The sequence below is a fragment of the Hipposideros armiger genome, unplaced genomic scaffold (genome assembly GCF_001890085.2).
Source record: "Hipposideros armiger isolate ML-2016 unplaced genomic scaffold, ASM189008v1 scaffold_309, whole genome shotgun sequence".
Lineage (NCBI taxonomy): Eukaryota > Metazoa > Chordata > Mammalia > Chiroptera > Hipposideridae > Hipposideros > Hipposideros armiger.
In genome coordinates, this window is record NW_017731659.1 from 238,482 (window position 1) to 260,562 (window position 22,081).

At 49.1% G+C, this 22,081-nt stretch overlaps 1 protein-coding gene across 4 annotated transcripts in view; it reads right to left on the reverse strand.

Annotated features, from left to right (window-relative positions):
• Positions 1 to 3,688: 3,688 nt before the first annotated feature.
• Positions 3,689 to 22,081, reverse strand: part of LOC109391963 (zinc finger protein 862-like) — a 92,646-nt gene continuing 74,253 nt past the window's right edge. For 3 of the 4 annotated variants that reach the window (XM_019659954.1, XM_019659953.1, XM_019659955.1), the window contains exons 6-8: positions 18,494 to 18,681; positions 13,861 to 14,487; positions 3,689 to 12,711 (exon numbers count right to left, since the gene is read on the reverse strand). In XM_019659954.1, the coding sequence (XP_019515499.1) occupies positions 10,547 to 12,711; positions 13,861 to 14,487; positions 18,494 to 18,681 (2,980 nt within the window). In that variant the 3' untranslated portion in view covers positions 3,689 to 10,546. The remainder of the gene's footprint in view (positions 12,712 to 13,860; positions 14,488 to 18,493; positions 18,682 to 22,081) is intronic. The other variant, XM_019659956.1, reaches the window with a different exon arrangement.

Here is a 22,081-nt window from a genome sequence, read left to right on the forward strand (position 1 = left end):
TGGAGCACTGCCCCCATGCCCCCTCCTTCATTTCCTGCAGATGAGCCAGCACAGATGGTTCCTAGCAGGGACCTCATCAGCTTCCCCAAGCCAGGGATGGAGGCAGGCCCCTGTCTGGGAGAAAGCCGGTCTTGGCACTGGAAACCAGATATCGCCATGGAAACATGGTGCAGTCGTGGCCACTGTGTGATCAAGGCTTTATGGTGGCTTGTCCTCAGCCAGGTGTGGTCTCCTCTCAATGCGGCCCTGGCTGGAGCGTGGCTTCCCTTCTCAATTTCCCAACGCTCTTTCTTAGTGTTTCAGGGCAGCCCGTTGTCAGGTAGGTGATGGCAGCAATCCTGTTTCAGAAACCCAAGGATACAAACCAGGGACAAGCAAGGAGAAACCTGTTTTTCCAGCCAAATACAAACAAACAAACCAACAAAACCTCTATGCAGTCCCTTTTTCCTCAAAAGCCAGGTGAAATGAGTGAGCTGTTGAAGCAGAAGAAGGTGCCTGAGGCTCTCTCTCTAGGCTGAGAAGGTAAAGGTGATCTCCGTTCTAGCAGAGGTGTCCACGCTGGCTGTTGGAATAGGTGTTCGGTTTTAAAAGTCACAGGCGGCCCTTCACTCGGGGTAGGAATTCTGGGTGAAATAAGGAAACCCATCACTTCCTAGCACTTACTTCATCCTGATCTAAGAGGTAACAATAATGATGATAATGAGGAGAAAGGGTCAGCACGTAGCAACCACTGCTGTGTGCTTAGCACTGAAGACACAGACTTAGCTAAGTGACTTGTCTATGAGTCCACAGCCTGTAAGAGGCAGAGGGAGGATTTGAATCTGGTAAAGCTCTAATGTTAAAGTCCAGGCTCTGACATACAGCCAGCGGCCAAGGGTCTTTCTTGGAAAAATAACAGATGCCAAGGCAATAGCTTCAAAATGCTACTTGGAACCGCTGATTCTGAGAATCTGAGCTGAAAGGAGCTGGAAAAGTTCTCCTCCCTGGGAGAGTTAAGGGACAACTAGATGGCTTGGGGGGCGGGGGGCATTATCCACGGGCAAGAGAAAGATGGAGGGGAGAACTCAAGTAAGCACCCCAGGGGCAACCTCCAGCTTTGTATAGGGAAGGGGCAGGGTCAAGGCCAGTTAGCCAGGGGTCAGGTGCAGGGTCATTCTGATCAAATGAAGAAACCAGGACTTGTGCTGTGACCAACACAGCATTGCTGGGATTGTACTTTTATCAGATGCTGCTTAAAGTCACCCGTCCCTTCATCACTTCAATAAACACTGATTCATCCTCTGTCAGGTGCAACTGATCTCACAGATTCATTGCACACAAAGATACTGTTATGAAATACGTCTGTACCATACTAAGTCACAAACACGACTGGCGATAGGTCACAGTAGAGGGGAAAGATACGGAAGTGATGAATCATGATACTTAACTGTTAGATATTTGAAAATTTGTGTGCAATGAATCTGTGAAATCAGTTACATCCAACAGAGGGTTAAGCGCCTACTATGTGATAGGAACTGCACACAGTGGTGTTAAAAAGTCTCCCTTGGGACGGCCGAGTGGCGCAATGGTTAAGAACTGGCTTGGGATGCCAGAAGGCCTCGGTTCGGATCCCACATATGAGGGCCAGTGACACTGCCCTCCACAGCTAAGATGCTGAACAACAGCTCAACCTGGAGCTGGGCTGCCATGAGTCGCCGGCGACAGCGTAGGCTGCAGTCCCTGTGGCAGTGGGTTGCCATGGGCTACCGTGTGTAGCCAGCAGCCATCGTGAGCAGCCAGCAACAGGCCGTGAGCGGCCGTCCAGAAGCTGGCGACTGATCTGCCTCGCCCGGGAAGAGTGCAATGATGGTGCCAACTTGGGCCAGTGAAGCAACGTCCTCCACAGCTGGACTGAAGAACAAAACAACAGCAACTTGTCTGTTCCCCTTCCCCCAATTCCCCAGCACTGTTCCCATCCCCCCAATTCCCCAATAAAAATCTTAAAAAAAAAAAGTCTTCCTTTTTCCCTTGTGGGCACAACAACCTAGAGGGGAAAGACTAATAGACCAACCCCCCCCCACACACACACACGCACACACACACACACACACACACGCGCACACACACACACGCGCACACACACACACGCGCGCACACACACACACACACACGCACACACACTATAATTAGACAGTTGCAAACTGAGATAAGTGCTATGAAGGGAAATAGCAGCAGCAACAATGACTAGTGCCCTGAGGGTGGCTGTTTAGAGAAGGTGGTCAGGAGAGACCTCTCTGAGAAGGTGGCATTTTAGCTGACACCTAAAAAATGAGAAGAACCCAACCATGAAACCATCCCAGGGAAAAGTATCCCAGGCAGAGAGCACAGGGTAATGGGGGTCCTGAGGTAGAAAAGACCTCGGTGAGCTTGAGGAACACAGAGGAGGCCCATGTGGCTGGAGCTCCGTGCAGAGGACACAGCTGAGGCCAGAAGGTGGGCAGGGCCTGGGTCACACAGCGCTGATGGTCACCATCAGGAGTTTGGATTGAACTCTAAGGACCATGGGAAACCATCGGAGGGTTTTAAGCAGAGGGGATGCCATGACTGAATCTGTGCTTTCCAAAGACCGCTCTAGAAGTTGTCACATAGCAGCCCTTCAGGTCTTCAGGCAGCCAGCTGGTCTCCTGCGTCTTCATTCCCAGGGGCGCAGCTGGGGAGCAGAGGGAGGGAAGGGAGTAGACCTCCCTTTGCCACATTCTCCAAGCCCCACTTTGGGGAGACCAACTTCCCCAAGTGCCTGTGACAGATCTTTCCTTGCTTCCTGGTGATGTCATTAGCAGGTTCCAGATATGGCTGAAGATGTGGGCCAAATCTGGAGAGCCAACCGTGGGGCGGAGCTGACCCTGGTTCACCTGGGCTGGTTAGACACGGACAGCTAGGCCCCGGCGCGCCTTCCTCCCTTCCTCCCCGTCCCTGAGAAAAGAAGAGAACCAGAACATTCCATGGACACTGAGGGGTAGCTTTCACAACTGGAGGCCTCCGAGGGGGCCTCTGGGGGCTGAGAGGGATGCATGCTGGGAGGGAGATGGCAGTCGCTAAGAAGGCAGAGGTTAAGAAAAAGGAGGAGGAAAGGCCACTGAAAGGAAGCCTGACCTCAGAGAAGCAGGAGCTGGGAGTACGAGGGCTTAGCATCCAGCAGGAAAAAAGTAAAAAGTATCTATATCTTCATTGAATTTCTTCCCATCTTCTTTCTCAAACAACTTGGGCAAAGCATCACTTATCACCCAACTCATACCAGAGCTAAACTACTGGGGAAAGACCCCTCCCCAGAGATCCGGCCTGCACGTGGAGAACACGGGAAGCAGTGGAGAGAGAATTAGAACCTTTCATCTGCGTATTTCCTCCAAGAGATTCTGGCGGGATAAATGCATTTGGATGTAGGTAGATGTATTTTTAACGATTTCGGTTACACCTCCTTTTGGCCTGACCCATGGGATGGAGAATGTAGTTTATCTGCCGGAAGTGGACTCAAATGGGGAAAAAGTGAGAGCAGCAGGAAGGGGCTGAAAGCCTCTTCTAGTTCCTTCCAACCTGGTAGCCAGCAGGCTCCTAACCTGACACCCTAGGACTTGAGATGGGACCCATTTTGAATCGCCCTGAGCACAGGCCTGGGATAGAGGCAAAGAGGCAGAGATTCAACCTTGGTGAGTAAATTTAAATGCTTTTATTAACAATCTTCTTACATTACAAGGATAATATGACAAAAGGAAAGTTTCTGCGTACATATTATGATAAACCAACATAGCTCTATTTGTATCCAGTGTTCTAGGTCCCATCACACAGGTACTATAAAGCGTAGTCTGCAAAATAATATCAAGAGTTTTTTTTTCTTTTTTTTAAGAAAGAAAGTATTAACATATTAATAGGTATGTGATAATAGACTCCTAGGTATTTCGCCCCACCCCCACTTAATTTTTCCTTTGTGATTGAAATGACACGGTTCAGCAGCATGGGGGTGGAGAGAAGGAGAGAGACAGGGGCTGAAAAAGGCTGAATCAGACTGCTGGCTCTTCCGGAGAGACAAAAGTGAAGAATGAGGGGTGTCGAGGGCAGCCTGGCCCTTGTCTTTCTGTGAGCAGTACTGTAACCGGCTGTCCTCTGGACGGAGGGCCTGATGCCTTGATGCCCCGTGGCTGCTCTCTCTCTGAGGTACAGTGCATTGTGGGATTGCTACCCGGGGGTGCCCATCCCCTGGCCATGGGTCTGATCCACCACAGTGGGAGGAAGGCTCGGGTCAGGCCTGGCCTCCCTTGAGCCAGGCCCTGGAGGGTGTTTCGAGACCTGACTGGCAGCTGGCTGTGGCTCAAGGAGACCCGGGCAGACATGAGGGCAGAGGAGGTGGGCATTGACAGAACAGACCCACCCAGGGCTGTAGGTATATAGGGGTGGGTCTGCAGGAGACTGAGGTCCGTTGGTAAAATGGTGGGGAAGAGCAAGGCAGGGAGTCAGAGGAGGCTTGGGGATGGGAGATGAGTGCCTTTGGAGAGCCAAAAGTCAGAGGCTGGTCTGGAGAACAAAGGACCACAAAGCTGCCCTGTCTCCCATCATCAGCTCCCCAACCCGCCTCCAGGGGAAAGAAACTACAGAGAGAAACCTATAGAAGTTAAATGGGCTCCTGATTCTGTCAGGGCTGCACAAGCCCTCCGTCCTGCTGCCAGCTGCACCAGTGCCCCCTCGGGCCCCCAGACATGCTTGCCAGCTGAGGGTGAGAGCAGGGACAAACTGAGGAAGAAGCCCTCCCCAATGGAAGGGGAGGAGCTTGGGGCTTCCGGCTCAGCCTCTGCCTTGAGTCACAGAATCAGAACAGTGTATGTGAACTAAACCTGCCTGTTACAGTGGCGGTGGGGTGAGGGGTCAGTGGGCCTCTGTGCAGGAGAGGGAAGACCATTGTCCTGAGTACAGCCAGCAGCAGCAGCTGTGCAAAGTGGGCTGGGCCAAAGCCCTGCTTCTGAACATGAATTGCTACTGAATTTATGAGTGTGCAGATATGTCTCTCCCACCCCTTCCCCGTTAGCTGATGCCCCCTGCCCTGACCAGAAAACCTCTGGATGGCAAGCAGCGCTGGCTGGCGATGCTCACACTGCCCACTTCACTTCTCCAGTGCCCTGGCTGACAGTGTCGGAGCAGGTGAGGGAGGCCAGGGCGGCTGTACTTCAGAGGTCTGGCCTCTAGGGGGCAGTAGAAGCAAATGCGTGGGGAGGGGCAGCATCCTTCCTGGACCACTCTGGGTCCAATTCGCACCTTTCCGATGGCGACCAACGCTGCTCGTTCCTGGAGGGGGGTGTTTTGGGGAAAGTTGTGCAGTGGTCCCTACACCATGGGTCAGTGACCATGTCCTACTACTGCCGAGTAGCAGTGACCACCTAAGCATAGACTTGTAGGGGGCACTTCAGCTGGAGCTCAGGGGGTGAGTTATCTCCTTCCAACCTCAGACCAAGCCTGTGGTGAAGGAGAGAAAGTGCACAGAGAGGGCCGGGACCCAGTTACTCTCCTCTCCAACACTCCTGGTAGGAGGCCCCATTCCCAGCAAACCCTGCCTGCTTAGCTCCCTTGTCTCCTCCTGCAAAGGCTCTGCCTCCTCCCTCTTTGCACAACACAGGCTTTCCCATTGCTCTCCCAGCTCTCTATAGACTTTATTTTATATCTATTTAAAACATAGAAATGTATAAATATATAGAATATTATTTATATATAGATGTAATTCAATCTCTTACTCTGTGTGTATACGTACTGTCTATGTCCATATATACAATATATATGCTGTAGCATTTGTATTCTACACTGCACAAACCCTTGCTTCCATGCCCTCTCTCTCCTAGGGAGGCTGGATTGCATAGGTATTTCCAGGGCGATACCACTTGAAGGGATTAGGGTGGGGGAGGGAGAGCCAGATGGACGAGGAGGGCCGTACCATTTTCCTCCCCAAAGGGCATTTTCTCCCTCTGGCTAACACACAAAGATCACTTCAAAGGCTCCTTAAAATATCACAGCTCCACCCAGTCAGCTAAAGCACCCAGAACAGACAGCAGTGAGGGGCCTTCCTCTAAGCAGAAAAAGGGGCTTTTGTGTCTCTTGCCATAATCTTCCTTCCTCAAGAACAGACTAGACTCTAAGACCCAGCACTACCTTCAAGAGGCCAGTGTCTGGAATGGGACTGTCCCAAGCTCACGCGCCCTCCAAACAGCCTGGCCTCCAGGCTTCAGCTGTCCCAGGCTGGCCTGGCTGGGCCTGCCACTTCAAGAGGTGAGGGGGTGTGAGGTCCAGTGGGACTGGAGCCTTCTGCTCAAACTGGGTGTCAGCATCAAGAAAAAACACAAATTCTACTTGAAAATCAAACCGGACTTCAAGCCCAAACCAGCTCTAGATATAGAATTCCTGTTCCTAGAGCGGGTAGGAGGAAAAATGAAGGGGAAAGAGTCTAGGAGACAAGTCCCATTTCAACCACCAGGCCACTTCCGGGACTCCATAAGGTTCCAGGTGAATAGCTAAAATGACTCCAACCCAACAGCCCAGGCCGGACCAAGTCTGTAGTCCATTTCAGTCACTCCATGATTATTTTTAGCATTCTACATGCTTTTCCCTGTTTTCTCCTTCTTGGTATCACTTCCAAACGAATGGAAACTATTTAAACATTGCCTTAAATAATTACAAGGTTCTTCCTCCAAATTAAAGGGTTGACATAAGCAAGTCAAGGAGAAGGGGCTGGGAAAGATGACTTAACCTGGATACATGGAGGAGGGGCTGGGGCCAAGACCTCCAACTGTCCTGGTTCAGGTCCTGCACTGAACCCAGCTATCCAGGGTTTCTGGAGCTGGAAACTGTTCTCATTCTCAAACGAGAATGAGGAGATAAGAACTTGCCCAGCACTACAGCTGTCACTAAACAAAACAAAACAAAACAAACAAACAAAAAAACTATTCCATCAGGCAGTCAAAGCTTGAGGATTCTAACACAGCAAAAGCTGCCGACAGGGCTGGGCTGTCCTCAGGTTTCACAGACACTAGATGGCAATGGGTGTTTCTCCCTCCATGGTGGGAAAGCAGACCATTTTAATCACAAGGGTTTCTGGTTCCCAGGCTCTGCAATGTATCGGCTTGGCACAATTGGCCACAAACCTGATCTCACTTCCCGCCTCCTCCAGACTGAAGAAAGTCACTAATCGGCCAGACCAATGAGGACAAGCCTTCACTCCAGAGACACAAACATTTTCTTCTAAGCCAAAGGTTGTCATTCCTAAGCCATGGGCTGAGTTAAAGGGCATGTCTTGTCTGAAGCCACCACACTTGGATGCATGGACTGAGCAGCCACAGTTTTTTATACCCATCAAAAGGAAGTTAGGCTAGCCAAGCATGTGGTTCCCTGGGCTAGACCCTGAAGGTCCCGTCGACCCAAGAGTCCTCCTCAAGGAGGCAGAGAGTGGGAAACACCTGTGAAAGAAATCACAGGTAATCACATGCAGCATTCACAGGACAGAAGCTCTGAGCCTCCTAGGAGCATCCAGGCTGAGAAAAGTCCCTACGTAAATTACAGTGGTGTGTCACCCCGACTATTCCCTGGTTACTCCCTATCCCAAGGCAAAGTGGCCTTCAGCGTGTCTAACACGGCCGGGCCTGGCTGAATTCAGCAGAGGTCATGGGCATCCAGAGTTTGAGAGGCACCTTGCCAAACTTCAAGACCCTCCAGAGAGTTCATCCTCTCTGTTCTGGACCCTGGCTCAGCAGGTGGCCACCTATAGCCACATGCTGCTAGCAGCAGCCCTTTGCTTCTACCCCAGAAGCAGGTCACCGGCTCCCGGCTCTCTCAGAAGATACAGGGTTGACAATGGCACTGGTCCAAAGGATACTTTTCCCCTCTGGATAAAAACTGAGCTAAGTTTGGCCAGGGCCTCTGGAGAGAACACATTAGCAGCCCGGACTAGGTGCTCAAGCAGCTACTAATGAGTCTCTTCCTGGTTTGCAAATGAGTGGTCTAGGGGGTCCCTAAGTCATGGGTGGGGCGGAGTGGGGGTAGAGGGAAGAGAAGGGATAAGGCAGCTGTTGGCTAGAAGAAAGGACCCCAGCCTACTGGTTTTGCCCCCACTGAGGCCTACCTTGCCGCCCTCCTCTGCCTTCAACTCATCTTAGCCTGTGTCTGTGGTGGAGAGGAGGCTGGGGAGGGAGACGTGGAGCCTTGTGCTTTGCAATAGCATCCCACTTGACCACAGTTACTGACCCTAATGGGAGGTGTGGGGTGGCGGGGGGAAGCGACATCAGCTTAAAGTGGAGGAGTGGAATGAGGCTGGGGATTTCAAAGCATCAGAAAGAGCTTTGAGTCCTTCCTTGCTAGTTCCTGCTAATGCTCTCCTGGTTCAGAGGAGGGTGGGGAAGTACAGGCCACTGGGGAAGGCGGCTTGGGGGATGAATGTCACCAGGCAGGGGGTGCATTGATTTGTTGAAGAAGGCAGCATATGAGGCCTGGCAGTGGGACAGTCAGAGAAAACCAGTTCGTTTTTGTTTCTTTTAACATGCTACATCACTGTTTAAAACAAACAAAAAAAAGTTTCAAAAATAATATATAATATATATATAATATATTTATATAATGAAAAGCTATCGACTAGCAGCAATGATTCTAAAGTTATCTTAGCACCAAGACCATGGGGGTGGGGGGAGGGATCTGTGTGTGTCGGGGGGATGAAGGGACTGGCAGGACAGGAAGGGGGGGGTGACATGTTCAGTGTTGATGACGTCTCCACTATGGTTCTCACCGGTGGCATGAGGCCTCGGAGACAAGATAAACCAAGAAGGAAGGAAGCCACCACAGTTTTCTAATGTCTGAGCCAAGCAGGTTGGGGACACTGGGGCCTTGCCTGTGGCCAGATCACACCATCCTTTGCCCACCCTCTGCCAACTGAGAAGGGTGGTTCCCTAACTGACCATGGACAACATAGATTTTCCCTCCCCAAAATATGACCTGCACCCATGATACAGGATCTCTGCATATCAAATATGCATAAATCAGGTATGAAAACATGAACAGAAGTTTTTAACAGCTCACGCACATAGTTTTAAAAACTCCCTTGCGAGGTATACCGGTAGTGAAGTGAATGAAAAGAGCATTGATCCGACTCCTCTAGATTAAACCACTACTTGCCCCAGGGAGTAGGCAAGTGGCTATTTCTAAAGCTTATTTCGTGGTGTTGTGTGTATGTGTGCGTGTGTGTGTAGGCTGATGCCTTGAGAGTCCTATCTTACCCCTCGTTTATTCCTTTCTTTTAGGACATCTCTACCCTGTTCACAAAAGGAAGTGTTCATAGGCATAGATGCATCCCCCAGTTTCCTACTACCTTCCTGCCAGCTTGTAGGGCTGGTTATCAGCCTGTTGCAGAAGGACTGAATCTCTAGAGACTTCTCATTTGAGTTATGCATTATCCGGGGCACAACTTGCATTGGCATCTCCTGCCACTAAACTATAGCAGGCATTTCTTGATTATCAAAGGAAAAAAAATACCCCCAACACATTATATGATTATAAAGACAGAGATTATAAATTATTCATGTAAATCGAATACATATTTTTCATTTTACTTGTTTTTAGCCCAAAATCGCTGCCCGTTGGGGTCTGGATTTCTTGGCTCTTCATTTCTCCAATAGCCCTGGGTCTGAATGGAATTTGATTATTTTATCCTACACCATGTAGAAAACAGGAATGCAAAAATCTCACCCCCGCCCCCTTCCTTCCCCAGGATTTCAAGCTCGGTAGTCAGGCAATTTTGCCTTCAGTATAACAGGTAATATCTTTAGGATCCAAGGGACCGGAAGGGGAAAATCAACAACCTAGGGATGGGAGAGGTGACAGAGGTGGGGGGGTGATGGGTGTCACAGTTTAACCAACACTTATGTTTCTAAGACAGTGAAAGAACACTCGTCCGGAAATGACTAAAAATCTCTCAAACTGAAGTCAGGTGGGAGAGGGAGCAAGTCAAACAGCCCAATCCAGATACGCACCCCACCCTATCCAAAATCAGAGATTGGGTTCAACTGGACCAGCGTTGTCAACGAAGAGGCCAAGAAACCCCCATCATAAAACCAAACGAGAAAAGGAACGGCAAGAACATAAACCCCAACCCAAGGCCCTCAACCCCCCAAACGAAAACATGAACAAAACGAGCTACCTAAAGGTGATGACAGAGACCCGTCATTTTAGCTTATGCTGTTGGTTGACCGTTAGGTGGGAACACGTGTGGCTCCCAGCACATGCTTCTGTGAATGAAAATGAGTTGCAACGTATGTTGCAGCTGCCAAATTTTGTAGACAAGAGTTAGTTTCTGACATTATTCCTTTCTGAAAGCTCCCAGTAGCTTGATGGATGTGTCACCTCAGTTTTTAAAAATTTTCAGTGTGGGTTTATATATATATATATATGTATATATATATAATATAATATATATTTATATAATATATCAAAGCTTATGAGTATAGGTTAAAAAAATATTCAACAGCTTAGTGAATTCTGCGACGCTGGCTCCCTAAATGTCTGGATAAAACTCTGACCCGTGGTCCACGGTCTGTAGCACCGGCTTCTGTTCCAGCGCAGACATCCTGCTGAGGACCTCGGCAGATAGTGTGTAACTGTTGCCAGACTTCTCTTCGAACCAGCTGTCCAGGGCTCGCTTGGCGTCAAAGTTGGCAATGGGCGGGCCGTTTACTGCGATTGTCAACAAGTCACTCAGCTGCTCCAGGGTCAGGCGGGAGCGGTGGTTTTTGCGAACTCGCTGCAGGGCATTTCGGCCTTTCTCGCAGCAAGCCGTGGAAGTGGGGAGGACCTTGAGGACCTGGATAATCTTGTTCAAGAGCGGAAACCTCTGTTTGTACTTGCAAATATGGCCAATCAGGTCTTTGAAGCCGTTTTTGGTATAGTAATCAGCCTTGAGTTCTCGCCACTCCATCAACAGACTCCCCCGGGGGTCCAGCCCTTCCCTACAGACGTCCCGGGAAAAGGTCGGGATGGCCTCCAGGTGATCAAATATCTGAACCATATCCTCCTTGCCATAGCTCATGAGCTCCTCGCTGTTCCTGGGCCAGGCGGCCAGGTCAAATACCTGGCAGGCCTTCACAAAGATCCGGCTGCGGGAATCGAACCTCTGAGCCAGGATCACTTGGGTCTTCTGGCAGATCTTCTCCCTGATGGACTGGAACTTGGCCTCGGCCACCCTGAGGTTCTTCATCGCAATGCCATTGAAGCTCTCACGGAAGTTCTCCTCGAACTCCTGCAGGTATTCCCCCGGGGAATCGGCCAGTCGGCTGATCTCCTGGATGGCCTCCTCGATCTTGTCATCCACCTGGGACACCAGGAGGTACTCCCCCTGGAAGACGTAGGCCAGGCGTGAGAGCACAGCGATCACGTCCAGAAGGAAGTAGATGAGCTTGATGGACTGGTAGTCCATGAGGAACTGCAGCAGGGCCAGCGCGATGGCCGAGGCGTCTGCCCGCTGGGTCTGGCTGCTGACATCCTTGAGGTGGGCCACCACCTCCAGGTAGTCCTTGATGAGGGCGTTGAGGACATTCTGCTCACCGATGATCCACCTCACAGCCCGGATGTCCCCTAGGAACTCTGTCTCCTCGCAGAGGGTGGAGGCCGTGGACCGCAGCTCGCACATAAGGCGCGGCGAGTACCGGTAGAAACTCAGCAGCTGCTTCAGGTTATTCTCCAGCTCCTCCAGGCAGGGAAGCTCCTTCCCGCTGATGGCATCCAGGATTTCTAGGTGGGGCCGGTGTACCATGAAGGGCAGGCACAGCAGCCAAGGCAGTGTCTTGCGGATCGTCATGAACATGCTGGCGCGCAGGCTGGCTGTGACATTGGCCCCGTCTACGCCCAAACCAACGGTTGGCTTCTCCTCCTGCAACCGGATGCCCAAGGCAGAAAAGGCTCGATCAAGAGCCTGGAGATAGCTCTCTGTGCTTGAGAACCCCAGTTCCTGCAGGGACAGGAACTCGGTGGCCGGGGGCCCGTCGCTGCTGGTGTATTGGACATAGACAGCCACTGTGTCGGCCAGCAGGTCGTCGCTCTGCCCATCCAGAATGATGCTGAGGAAAGGCGACTGGCGGATGCGCTCCACCAGGTCTTCCCGCAGCGCCCGGGCGATATGATGGATGAGGATCTGGCAGTCCCCCTCGTTCATGTACTGGTCCACCACCTTGAGCTCGCACTTCCTCAGCAGCTCAGCCAGGGGCCGGAAGTCCAGGTAGGGCCTGCCCTCGAGGGCCAGGTGGTAGGCAGTGTTGAAGAGCAGGGTCATGTTGCGGCACATCTCCTCCGTCTTCTCGGGGTGCATGCGGAGCTTGTACAACTGCAGGCACTTCTTGTGCAGGTTGCTCTGGCTGTGCAGTTTGATGGTGTGGATCTTGAACTGCTTGGAGCCAATAATGAAGGCCGAGGTGCGGGAGGACTGCACGGTGTACTGGCGGCAGACGTGGCACCACATCTCGTTGAGGGTCGGGGAGTACCGCAGGAACCAGAACTTCTTCAGCCACTCCTGCTTAAAGCGCCGGATTCGGCGCCCAGTGGCAGATGACATCTTGGAGGGCTCGTCGGTGGCAGTCATCATATCATTCGAGACAGATTCATCTGCCGAGTCAACCTCCTGGTCATCGTCCTCCATGATGGCGGGGCCGGAGACCATGCTCTCTGAGGCTGGAAGACAAATGGGAAACGGACATTTACACCCAGGGGGAAAAAGCATTGACTTTTCTAAAATGAATAGGGAACATTTCCCGAAAGGTAAGTGTCAGACTGCGTGATACACAAGCCAATTCCTAAGACGGACCGACTCCCAGCCTAGAATTTATTTAGAAGCACTATGGTCACCCACGTCAACTCCTCTTTGTGGATTATCGGTGGAGGCCACCATGCTCCAGGCTGCCTGCCCTCACCGTCCACAAGTGGGCGCTCAAGGAACTTCAATGTTTGGTATCAACTGACAAACACCACCAGGAGAGCAGATCCGATGGAGGAACAAACACATCAAACATCCCCAAGTCAGAGAGCGAGGACGTGGGACTCATTTGTCCCACACCTAACATGGTCGGGGGGAGGCGTGCTGCCCTCAGATGGAGCTAGCTTTGGCACGGCCCTGGGTTATTTCTGGATCAGAACACAGTTTAGTTAAGATGCATGCTTTGAATATCTGAAACACCTCATTCTGAAGCTAAGGGATGTGGTTAAAATAGGAAGTGCTATGTAAATACTCTAACTCAGCTGCAGATGTGTACTGGAAAACCTTCCTCATTGTCAACAGCTCTCCGAGATCCAGGCAGCCGCAGGAAAGGGCAGAGGCATGAAGCCGAATGCCCTAAATCCCAGTTCTTCTGAGACTCCAGGTTGGGAGATGGGGCCATGTATGGCAGAACAGCAATTCGGGAAGAGAAGAAGGAGGCTGTGTTCCTGGACTGAGTTTGGGAAGGCCGGAAGCGCTCCCTGACAGGGCACCCTGCTTGGGACTGAGCAGAGAGAAAGACTGGGTTTTGAAGTTGGGCTTTGGGGTCAGACACCACTAGGGCCACCAGAGAAAGGCAACGGGTCAAGAACACAGCACACACCCCGTCTGCAGCGGAACTTCCTTTATTGACAAGGAGAATACAGGGCAAGACATGAAGCACCCACTGGAGCTGCAAAGTGGCCTGTCAGAGGCAGGCACCGGAGGGCGCAGGTGGCAGCCAGACCTCACCTCTGCATCACATGCCTCAGGTCTCCAGGTCTGAAGGTATCCAGCAGAGCATGCCAAGCCACCCTCATACTGCCCACCGTGTGCGCTTCCCTCCGACAACATCCACTCTGACTTACCTGCAGGATCTGAGAACTCTGGGAGCTCCAGTACCTGTGCTGGCAATACGGGGGGCTCAGGAAGCTTCCCAGACTTAAGCATGTCTAGCTCTGCCTGGAGTTCTCGGACTTTCTTCTTTAGGCGAATACAGTTAGGGCAAAAGGAGGTGGTGGGAAGCTCGTGGGGGTCGGATGCAAGGGAGGCTTCGGCGGGACTGTCGGCCTTGAACGACGAAGGCTCCTCCTCTTCATCCTCCAATGGGCCTGGCTCTGTGGCAGCCTCTTGAGGGGTCTTCCAGTCCCCTTCCCCTTGGGTCCGGCTGACATTCTGCATGCCATGCGACATGGTCATTGCACACCGACCGTAGGCATCGTCCTGGTATTTGGGGACTTTCCTGATGACCAGCGAGGTGCTCAGTGCCAGCTGGTGGGCTTCCACTTTTGCAGATTCCAGTGAGGCCTCCAACACATCCTTGAAAATGAGGTCAATTTTCTTCTTCTTGGCCTGGGGGTGCATGTCCCCCTCGTCAAAGCCACGCTTGTAGGGACTTTTGCCCTGTCTCAACACGGGGAGCTGAAGGGGACCCCTCAAGTCCTCTGGGTCATCCAGAGCCTGCTCAGACTTCTCCCTCTGCGACCGCTTCTCTCCTAGGAAGGAAAACCAGGGTGTGAGGAAGTGGGGAAAAGCCCCGGGTGGAGAAACCAGCAAAAAAAACAAAAACGAAAACAAAGCAGGCCTCCAGTTAGGAAGTTGCTTGTCACATCCCTCTAGGTGGCCTCGTGGGGCAGGTGTGACAAAAAGGGAGAGGCAGGTCACTTGGTGGATCATGGGGTCTGGAGGACCCGAAAAAGCAAGATGAATTCTTTTTCAAGAGGCTGTTTCAATGAAGTCTTATGTATATAAGCTCCCCATTTATAAGGTGAGAGAATGCTATAGGGGAGGGTAGTTCTTGCAAAGGTACTTGCCATCCTATCACCCTAGAAGAGGACATCCTACGCAATCACATGGGTGGTCGGTAACATACCTGAGAGCTAAGTGCGCATGGATTCCCCACCCCTCCAGGCTCATCGTCCAGTCCTAGCAATTAGAAGATGGCTGCTTCGACTTGGTAAAAGGTACACACAAAATACCGAGTCCCACTCTTTCCACCTCCTTCACTCTGGAGATAGCCCACTTAGGGCAAAGTCCACTTATGGCAACTGTTCCTTTCCAATTCTCCCAGTAATCAGAAGACTAAGAGTACGTGAGAAAGCATGACCTGAATCTCTTGAGGTTCTCACTAATAACGAAGGCAGGAAGACAATGGAAGATGGGAGACATCTTACAGTTGCTGCGGGCTCCAAGATGGCAGCCTCCAACAAGATAAAGAACAATGTGACCACATTGACCCAAAGCATTCTCCAAATATAGCTGTGTTTCTTTACCTAACAATGCAACGAACGCTTCCTTTTCTATTTCTTTCTATCACGTAAATGACTTCAAAAAACTTTGGTGAGCTCCCCAACAATAAATTATTTTAGCCCAATTCTTTAAAATAACCAGAACAGTTTTATCAATTACTGTACAAGTGCCAATGTTGCCTGGAGGGACAGATTGCTAAGGGGGGGATCCTCAGAAGTTCCTGACAGAAGCCTGTGACACGAGGAAACCTCAGACTTCCTAGACCAGGGGTGGACTCTGGGAGATGTGACTCTGAGCAAAGACTTAACCTGAATATATGCTGCAATTAGGTTTCTGAGAACTGCATTTGCTAAAGACCTCTGAGCGAAGGCCAAGGCATTTCCATGTGCAATCCAGATGATCCACCTTGACTTCCCATATCTGGCATGGGGTGCTGTGCCCTGGTCCATGTATGACGCCAGCTTTCTTACAGGTAGCAGCACAAAAGCAAGTACCTATTCAGAATCCCCCTTTTGTGTCCTCCCATAAATGCTTAGGGCATGACCTTATCTCCAAGGCTCCTGAAACTGAGGTAACTCCACGCAACCTGCATTTCTATAACAACTAAGGGGCAAAAAGGGTGACGAAGGGAACTTTTTAAAAATGCAACCTATTTGTACACATCAGATATGACACTTGTGTAATCAGAGTCTCTAAAAGTCAACGTCCACCCTTTCACCTTCTAGCAGACCAATCAGACAGCAAACAGCTGAGGATACCCAGAGATCAGGGTTACTCATCACCAGGGATTCCTCATGCCTCTCTGCTCAGAGACAAGGTACTTCAAATGTCCCAGGAGGAGCGAGAGACCTCTTTGGACTCAAGGCTTCCAGAAAAATCTATGGGCCAAAAAAGACCTTGAAGCATTATGACATTGATTCTAAAGCTCCCGTACAACATAAAGGGAAACACCACAAAGTAAATTAATGACTCAAAGTAGATCAAATAACATAAATTCTTTGAATACATACATTAGATGCATCCTTTTCTTACAAGATAACCACAAAAGAATAATTTATACTCTCTTCAGGAAGCATTTCTGGGCTCCAACTAATGCCCCTACTTAAAAAGAACTCATAACTCATGCTCCGGCTTTATCAGGGCTCCAGACTCCAGTTATGAAGATGCCTCCTTCCACGTGAGACCCTAAGTGACTGAGCTTGGGGGAACCCCTTCCAGAGCAGGACCGGCACACAGACTAAGACACCACTACCCATTTCCAGAGTCTGCCAAGAATACAGGCTACAGAGACACCATGTCTAAAGACCGCTGAGCTCCATGACTGCACCCAAGGGCTTCAGAACCAAGCACACCCACTGCTCTGGCCCTGCCCCACGGTGGTTTTCAGTTTCCTTCCTGTTTCCTACTTCTCAGCCTGGCCAGGAATAGACCCTCCTTCCTCCTGTATCTTCACATGCCTTGGTGTATCTCACTTCAAGTTTGTCTGCCACGCTCCTCTGAACCACTCCTGAAAGCTCACGCCCTTTTCTGAGCATTCCCCTTGGGTCTCAGGGCTCTCTAGGAATGACGCATCTTGAGGTGCTTTGGAGAAGACACTGGGGGGGAAAAAAAAAGATTACAAATCCAGAAGAATTCAAAAAAATTATGGCCAAGGGTTGAAACCTGTGTCCTCAGATATGACTTCTCTTGGTTTTCTTTTCTTCTGGTGGTATGATTCTTTTGGAAGCTTCTTGGCTGTCTTCATTCATTTCTTCTTTTATCCATTCGGCAAAGAGCATGCTGAGCACCTACTACGTACCAGATGCTTTTACAGAAGGCATCTCCGGCGGTCAAATGGCAACCATGGCAATCTCATCACGGAAACATGCCTTCCCAAGTGAAATCAGCATGTGCCCAACCCCCAGATCCGAAGACAAGAGACGAGTATGTCTATTGGGTCTCCTCTCACTGCCCATCCAACCACCAGATACCTTTTACCAAGTCAGGCAGCCGCTGTGCACTCAATGTCCATAATCTGCTTTGGTCTGTTTTGTTTTTAAAGATAACTTAATTTCAGTGGGTCACTCCCATCCCCTTTTCATCTTCTCCACTCATATTCCAAATGAAGCTTTATTTCCAAGAAGTAGGTTGATCAGAAATACGATACAGTGGGGCTTGGGTATAGCCTTGTTTCCTGGGACCAAATGGTCTCTGAGTCTTTGGATGTGTGGGTTTAGTGCAAGGAAGGTCCCATGGAAAGAAGGACCTGAATGCCCCAGTTTGCCCTGGCCAGGCTGAGGATGGAGTCAAGAGGCAAAGGGCGAAGGGCTGGAGAGTATTTAAAACCACTTTCAAATGACTCATGAAAATCGAGCCTGGATGGACATCTCACCCACCAGGCCACCACCCACGCCTAAGGTCACCTTCAGACCTTCTAACAGATACAGGTTTGTTTGTTTGTTTGTTTGTTTTTTACAACATATCATTAGGACTTCTAGGAATGAGACCAGGAGGAAGCAGGGAAGAAACTAGTTTTGTCTGGGAGGCCACATAACATTATAGATTAAAGCTTACAGCCTGGACTTGACAGGTGTGGGTTAGAAACCCAGCTCTGCCCTTCCTAGCCATGTGACCCTGGGTGAGTCGCTGTATTTATCTGATGCTCAGTTTCTACATAAGATGCAGATAATAATCCACATGGGGTCATTAGTATTAAAAGTCTACAATTGAGGGCTTACTATGGTCAAGATAGACACTGCTCTAAATGTATTATATACATTACCCAGTTAATTCTCTTAGCACAGGGTAGGGCCTGTTGTCATGATTACATGGGACACCGTAGAACATCTGCTTAGCACATATTAAGTTCTTAGTAAATGTTACCTATTTTATTATTGCAGCAGTAGCAGTTTATAACATCTTTCCATCAATTTGGTGGTGGTGGGGCGGGGGTAGAATAGGATCAATTTTGATTGAACTTATGTACTTGGCTTTGGGGCCTTGTCTCTTTCCCTGATACTCTGAAATGTCTGTAATAGGGTTTCTGAGGCTGTTTCTTAGGGAGGAGAACACATTGTGGTGCCCAAGGCCTTGTCCAGAGATGCTGCTCAGACCCGGACCCTCTGTTCATCCGCGTTTCTCTGGGTCTTCCCATTGCGGGTATACTGTTATTTCCCAAAAGTTTTCTTAGGAGGCTTCTAGAGAAGCATTCCTGGCCTCCCTTGGGGCTCGGCAGCGGCAGGTATGGCCCTCACCTCGAGGGTGGGCACTCACCTCTGGCCAGATTTCGGTGGATGGTTTCCTGAGACATGCTGTGCAGGCGCTTCATATAGTCCTCGCTGTACCAGACCCGCAGCCGCTCCCCGGGCCGTATGTCCCGGCACGTCCGGAAGTAGATGTGCTCGCTGTGCTGGAACGCCAACAGGTTCTGCTCCCTCTCCTCCCGGGAGATGACCACGTACCTGGGGACAAGGGGGACAGGTGAGAATGCATGGGCCACACCTTGGTGAGTGCCCGCTGGTGCTGGGCACAGTGTTGGTCCAGTGATGGTGGTTAAGAGCCCACAAGCATGTGGACACGTGCAAAAGTCTACAGGGTGGCTGCCCTGCAGAGGAAAGGAACACCAGTGAGAGCCAGTCCCTTGTCTCAATACCACGGTTTTGTGTGACCTTGAGCAAAACTCTGAATCTTTAAGGCTCTCTGTTTTCTGAGGCTGGAAATGACTACCTCCTTGCCTAACTCCCAGATTCTACTAAATATAAGATTCAACACCAGATATAAAGGTGATTGGAAAATTGACAGATCACCTTGTCTACTGTTCACCAACTTCTAACCACAGGGATCCCCCGACACCCGCAGGTCTCTGATGGTGGTAAGAATGGGGTCCTTGAACTATTTTCAGTATTTCACAAAACCTAGCAGAAATAATCCATGTGACAAGGGTGACCAAGAGATCAATTAATAAATACTAAAGATCAAGATATTTTAAAATAGCAGGTAAATAGAAGAGAAAGTAAATACGAGGCGAGGAAAAGTTAGCCATCACGGGTTAATCAAAGTTATTTTATGGTAAGGAAACTGAGGCTTTGAGAGGCGAAGTGACTTGCCCAAGGTCACACAGCTAAGAAATGTGAGATGGAGCTTTGAGGTCTATGCTTTTCCCACTAGAACTCATGGCTCCTGTGTGGGCATGTAAAGCACCAACTCAGCAATTCCCAGATAACCTTTAAAGTTCTGTCAAACCTTCAGAATCTGTGATTCTCACCCATTCACCCAGAAATGACAATTCTAACAGTCCAAAAGGTGAGATGACATAATATCTGCATAGAAGCAGAGGAGTACATATCAAAAGGGCAAGAGGAAATTACTTGGAGTTTTAGCGTTCTGTGCTACACCAGCATCTAGGAAATTTGTAGTAAAAAATAAACTCCTTTTCCTTATGCTATGATTTGTTTCAAAAGCCAGGGAAGAAATCAAAGTCTGTCTGACTGGTGAAGTCCAAAGGATTATATTAGGAGCAATCCAGGGAAAACAATAATTCACAGAAAAAATTCAAATGGGTCATGAACACATGAAAAGTATTCAGCATCACTAATAAGGAAAGAAATGCGAAGTAGCACATTTGTCTCATTGGCACAAAAATCTTTTTTAATGATAGTATCTGTATTTGCAAAGGTGGCGAGAAAAGAGCCTTCATATTCATAATGATGAATAAACTGGCACAACCCTTTGGGAAATAATTGGCAATATGAACCCCACCAAGTATTTGTACACCAGGTTCATAGCAGCATTACTCACAATAGTCAAAAGGTGGAAGCAACCCAAGTGTCCATTAATGGATGAATTTGATAAACAAAATATGGTCTATGCATTTAATGGAATATTATTCAGCCCTAAAAAGAAGGAAATTCTGACATATGCTACATGAATGAACCTTGAAGACACATGCTAAATGAAATACGCCAGGCGTGAACTGACAACTGCTGTATGATTCCACTCATATGAGGTACTTATATGAGTAGTCAAATTCATAGACACAGAAAGTAGAACGGTGGGTGACAGGGATTGGGGGACAGGAGCAGGGAATGGGGAATTAGTGTTTAATGGCTATAGTTTTAGCTGAGGAAGATGAAAAGAGTTCTGGAGATGAGTGGTGGTGATGGCTGCACAACAATGTGAATATACTTAATGCCACTGAACTGTACACTTAAAAAGGGCTAAAATAGTAAATTTTGTTATGTGTAGTTGCCACAATTTTGAAAAATTTATAAAAAAATAACAATACAATGCAAACCAAGAATTCAAATCCTGCATACTGCCATGCTGCCTATCTATTGTTTATAATAGTTCAAAAGCAGAAACATCTAAACGTCTAAGACTAGAGAAATGATTTAATAAACCATGGTATATTTGTACAATGGAATGCTCCTCATCTACAGAAAAATGTTTTCAAAGGATTGGTCATGACATGGAAAAATGGTTCTGATATAATGCAGAGTGGCAACAGTAGGTCTGAAAGCTATTTATACTATCGTTCCAATCATGCTTTAGAAACAAGCCTCGGCAAACTGCTTGAAGGAAATATACCAGTGTTTTAATGGTGATTATCCATTATAGGTGGATTGACTTCTTTGCAATTTTCTGTACTTTCCAAGGTTTCCTTAATAAGCAATTATTACTGTTTCTCCCACTCCCACCCCTTAAAAAAGAAGTCTGTGAACGCCGGTTCCAGTGCGGGGTGGCAGTGGTGGCAGTCATAGCCGTCAGCAGCATTTCGAATCTACAGTCCCGGTGCCCCAGGTGTAGCACCCCTCACGTACATCCAGCCCCTTCTCTGGACAGTCCCTTGTGCCCTTGGCTCTGCTCAGCCCTGGAGGAGGCTGTGACCTTACAAGGGGGACCACTCGAGCCTACGGACCTATTCAGTGTGACAACAGCGTGTAACAGACCCTGGAGAGTGGGGGGTAAGAATAAAGAGGACGGAAGAGCAAACACTAACTTTGGCTGCTTCACCCCTTTGAGAGAAATGAGTCATGAGCTCCACTCAGAGGGTGTTGGATGTGCAAGATTTATGGCACTGAGAACCCTAGAACTTGCTTTTCTCCAGGATCTTAGCTCTAATGCATCTTGTGTTTTCGTCAGCATCTAGCGTGAGGGTCGGTGTCCCTGAATTGTGGAGACAATCCTGTGATCTCTGACACCCAGCCAGAGATCTGATTGTTATTAACAAAGAACTCAGGGACAAAGACCACTGGCCCACAGAAGTCTTTCCAAATGAATACTTCCCAGTCTCAACTCTCCAATTGCAGGAGACTTGCCTTTTCTCCATATCTAAGATATCTTCTGAATGTGCAAAATATTTTCCAGTCCTCAATTGAATGTGAGCCTTGCATTTTGACATCCAAAATTAACCAACCTTGCAGGTAGCATTGAACAGAGCTCAGGTAGATCCAAACTTTCCTACGCCCAGACACAGAAGGCAAACCATTCAGTCATCTTTTTCCCCACAAGGATCACTTGCATCACAGAACATAAGGAAAGAAGACAGTCTTCTCTTTTTTCAGTTTCTCAACAGCCATCAAGCTCCAAAGACTGGAACTCTTTTCCCTGACACTCAACTTTAAGAGAAAAAGAGATGAGGAACAGCTAACCATCAGGGATTTATTCTAAAGGGCAACTTCTAAATATGTCAGAAGGTTTAGAAAGATGCCATTTCCCCTTCCACCTCCTGGTGTTTTCCTACCCCAAAAAAGAATCAATATTTAGGAAGAGAACCCCAAATCTTTGTATCCATCACAAAGTAGCATCAAAGATCAGAATTTGTTCAACATCTGGTTGTTTTGAAACTTGGTATTTGACATA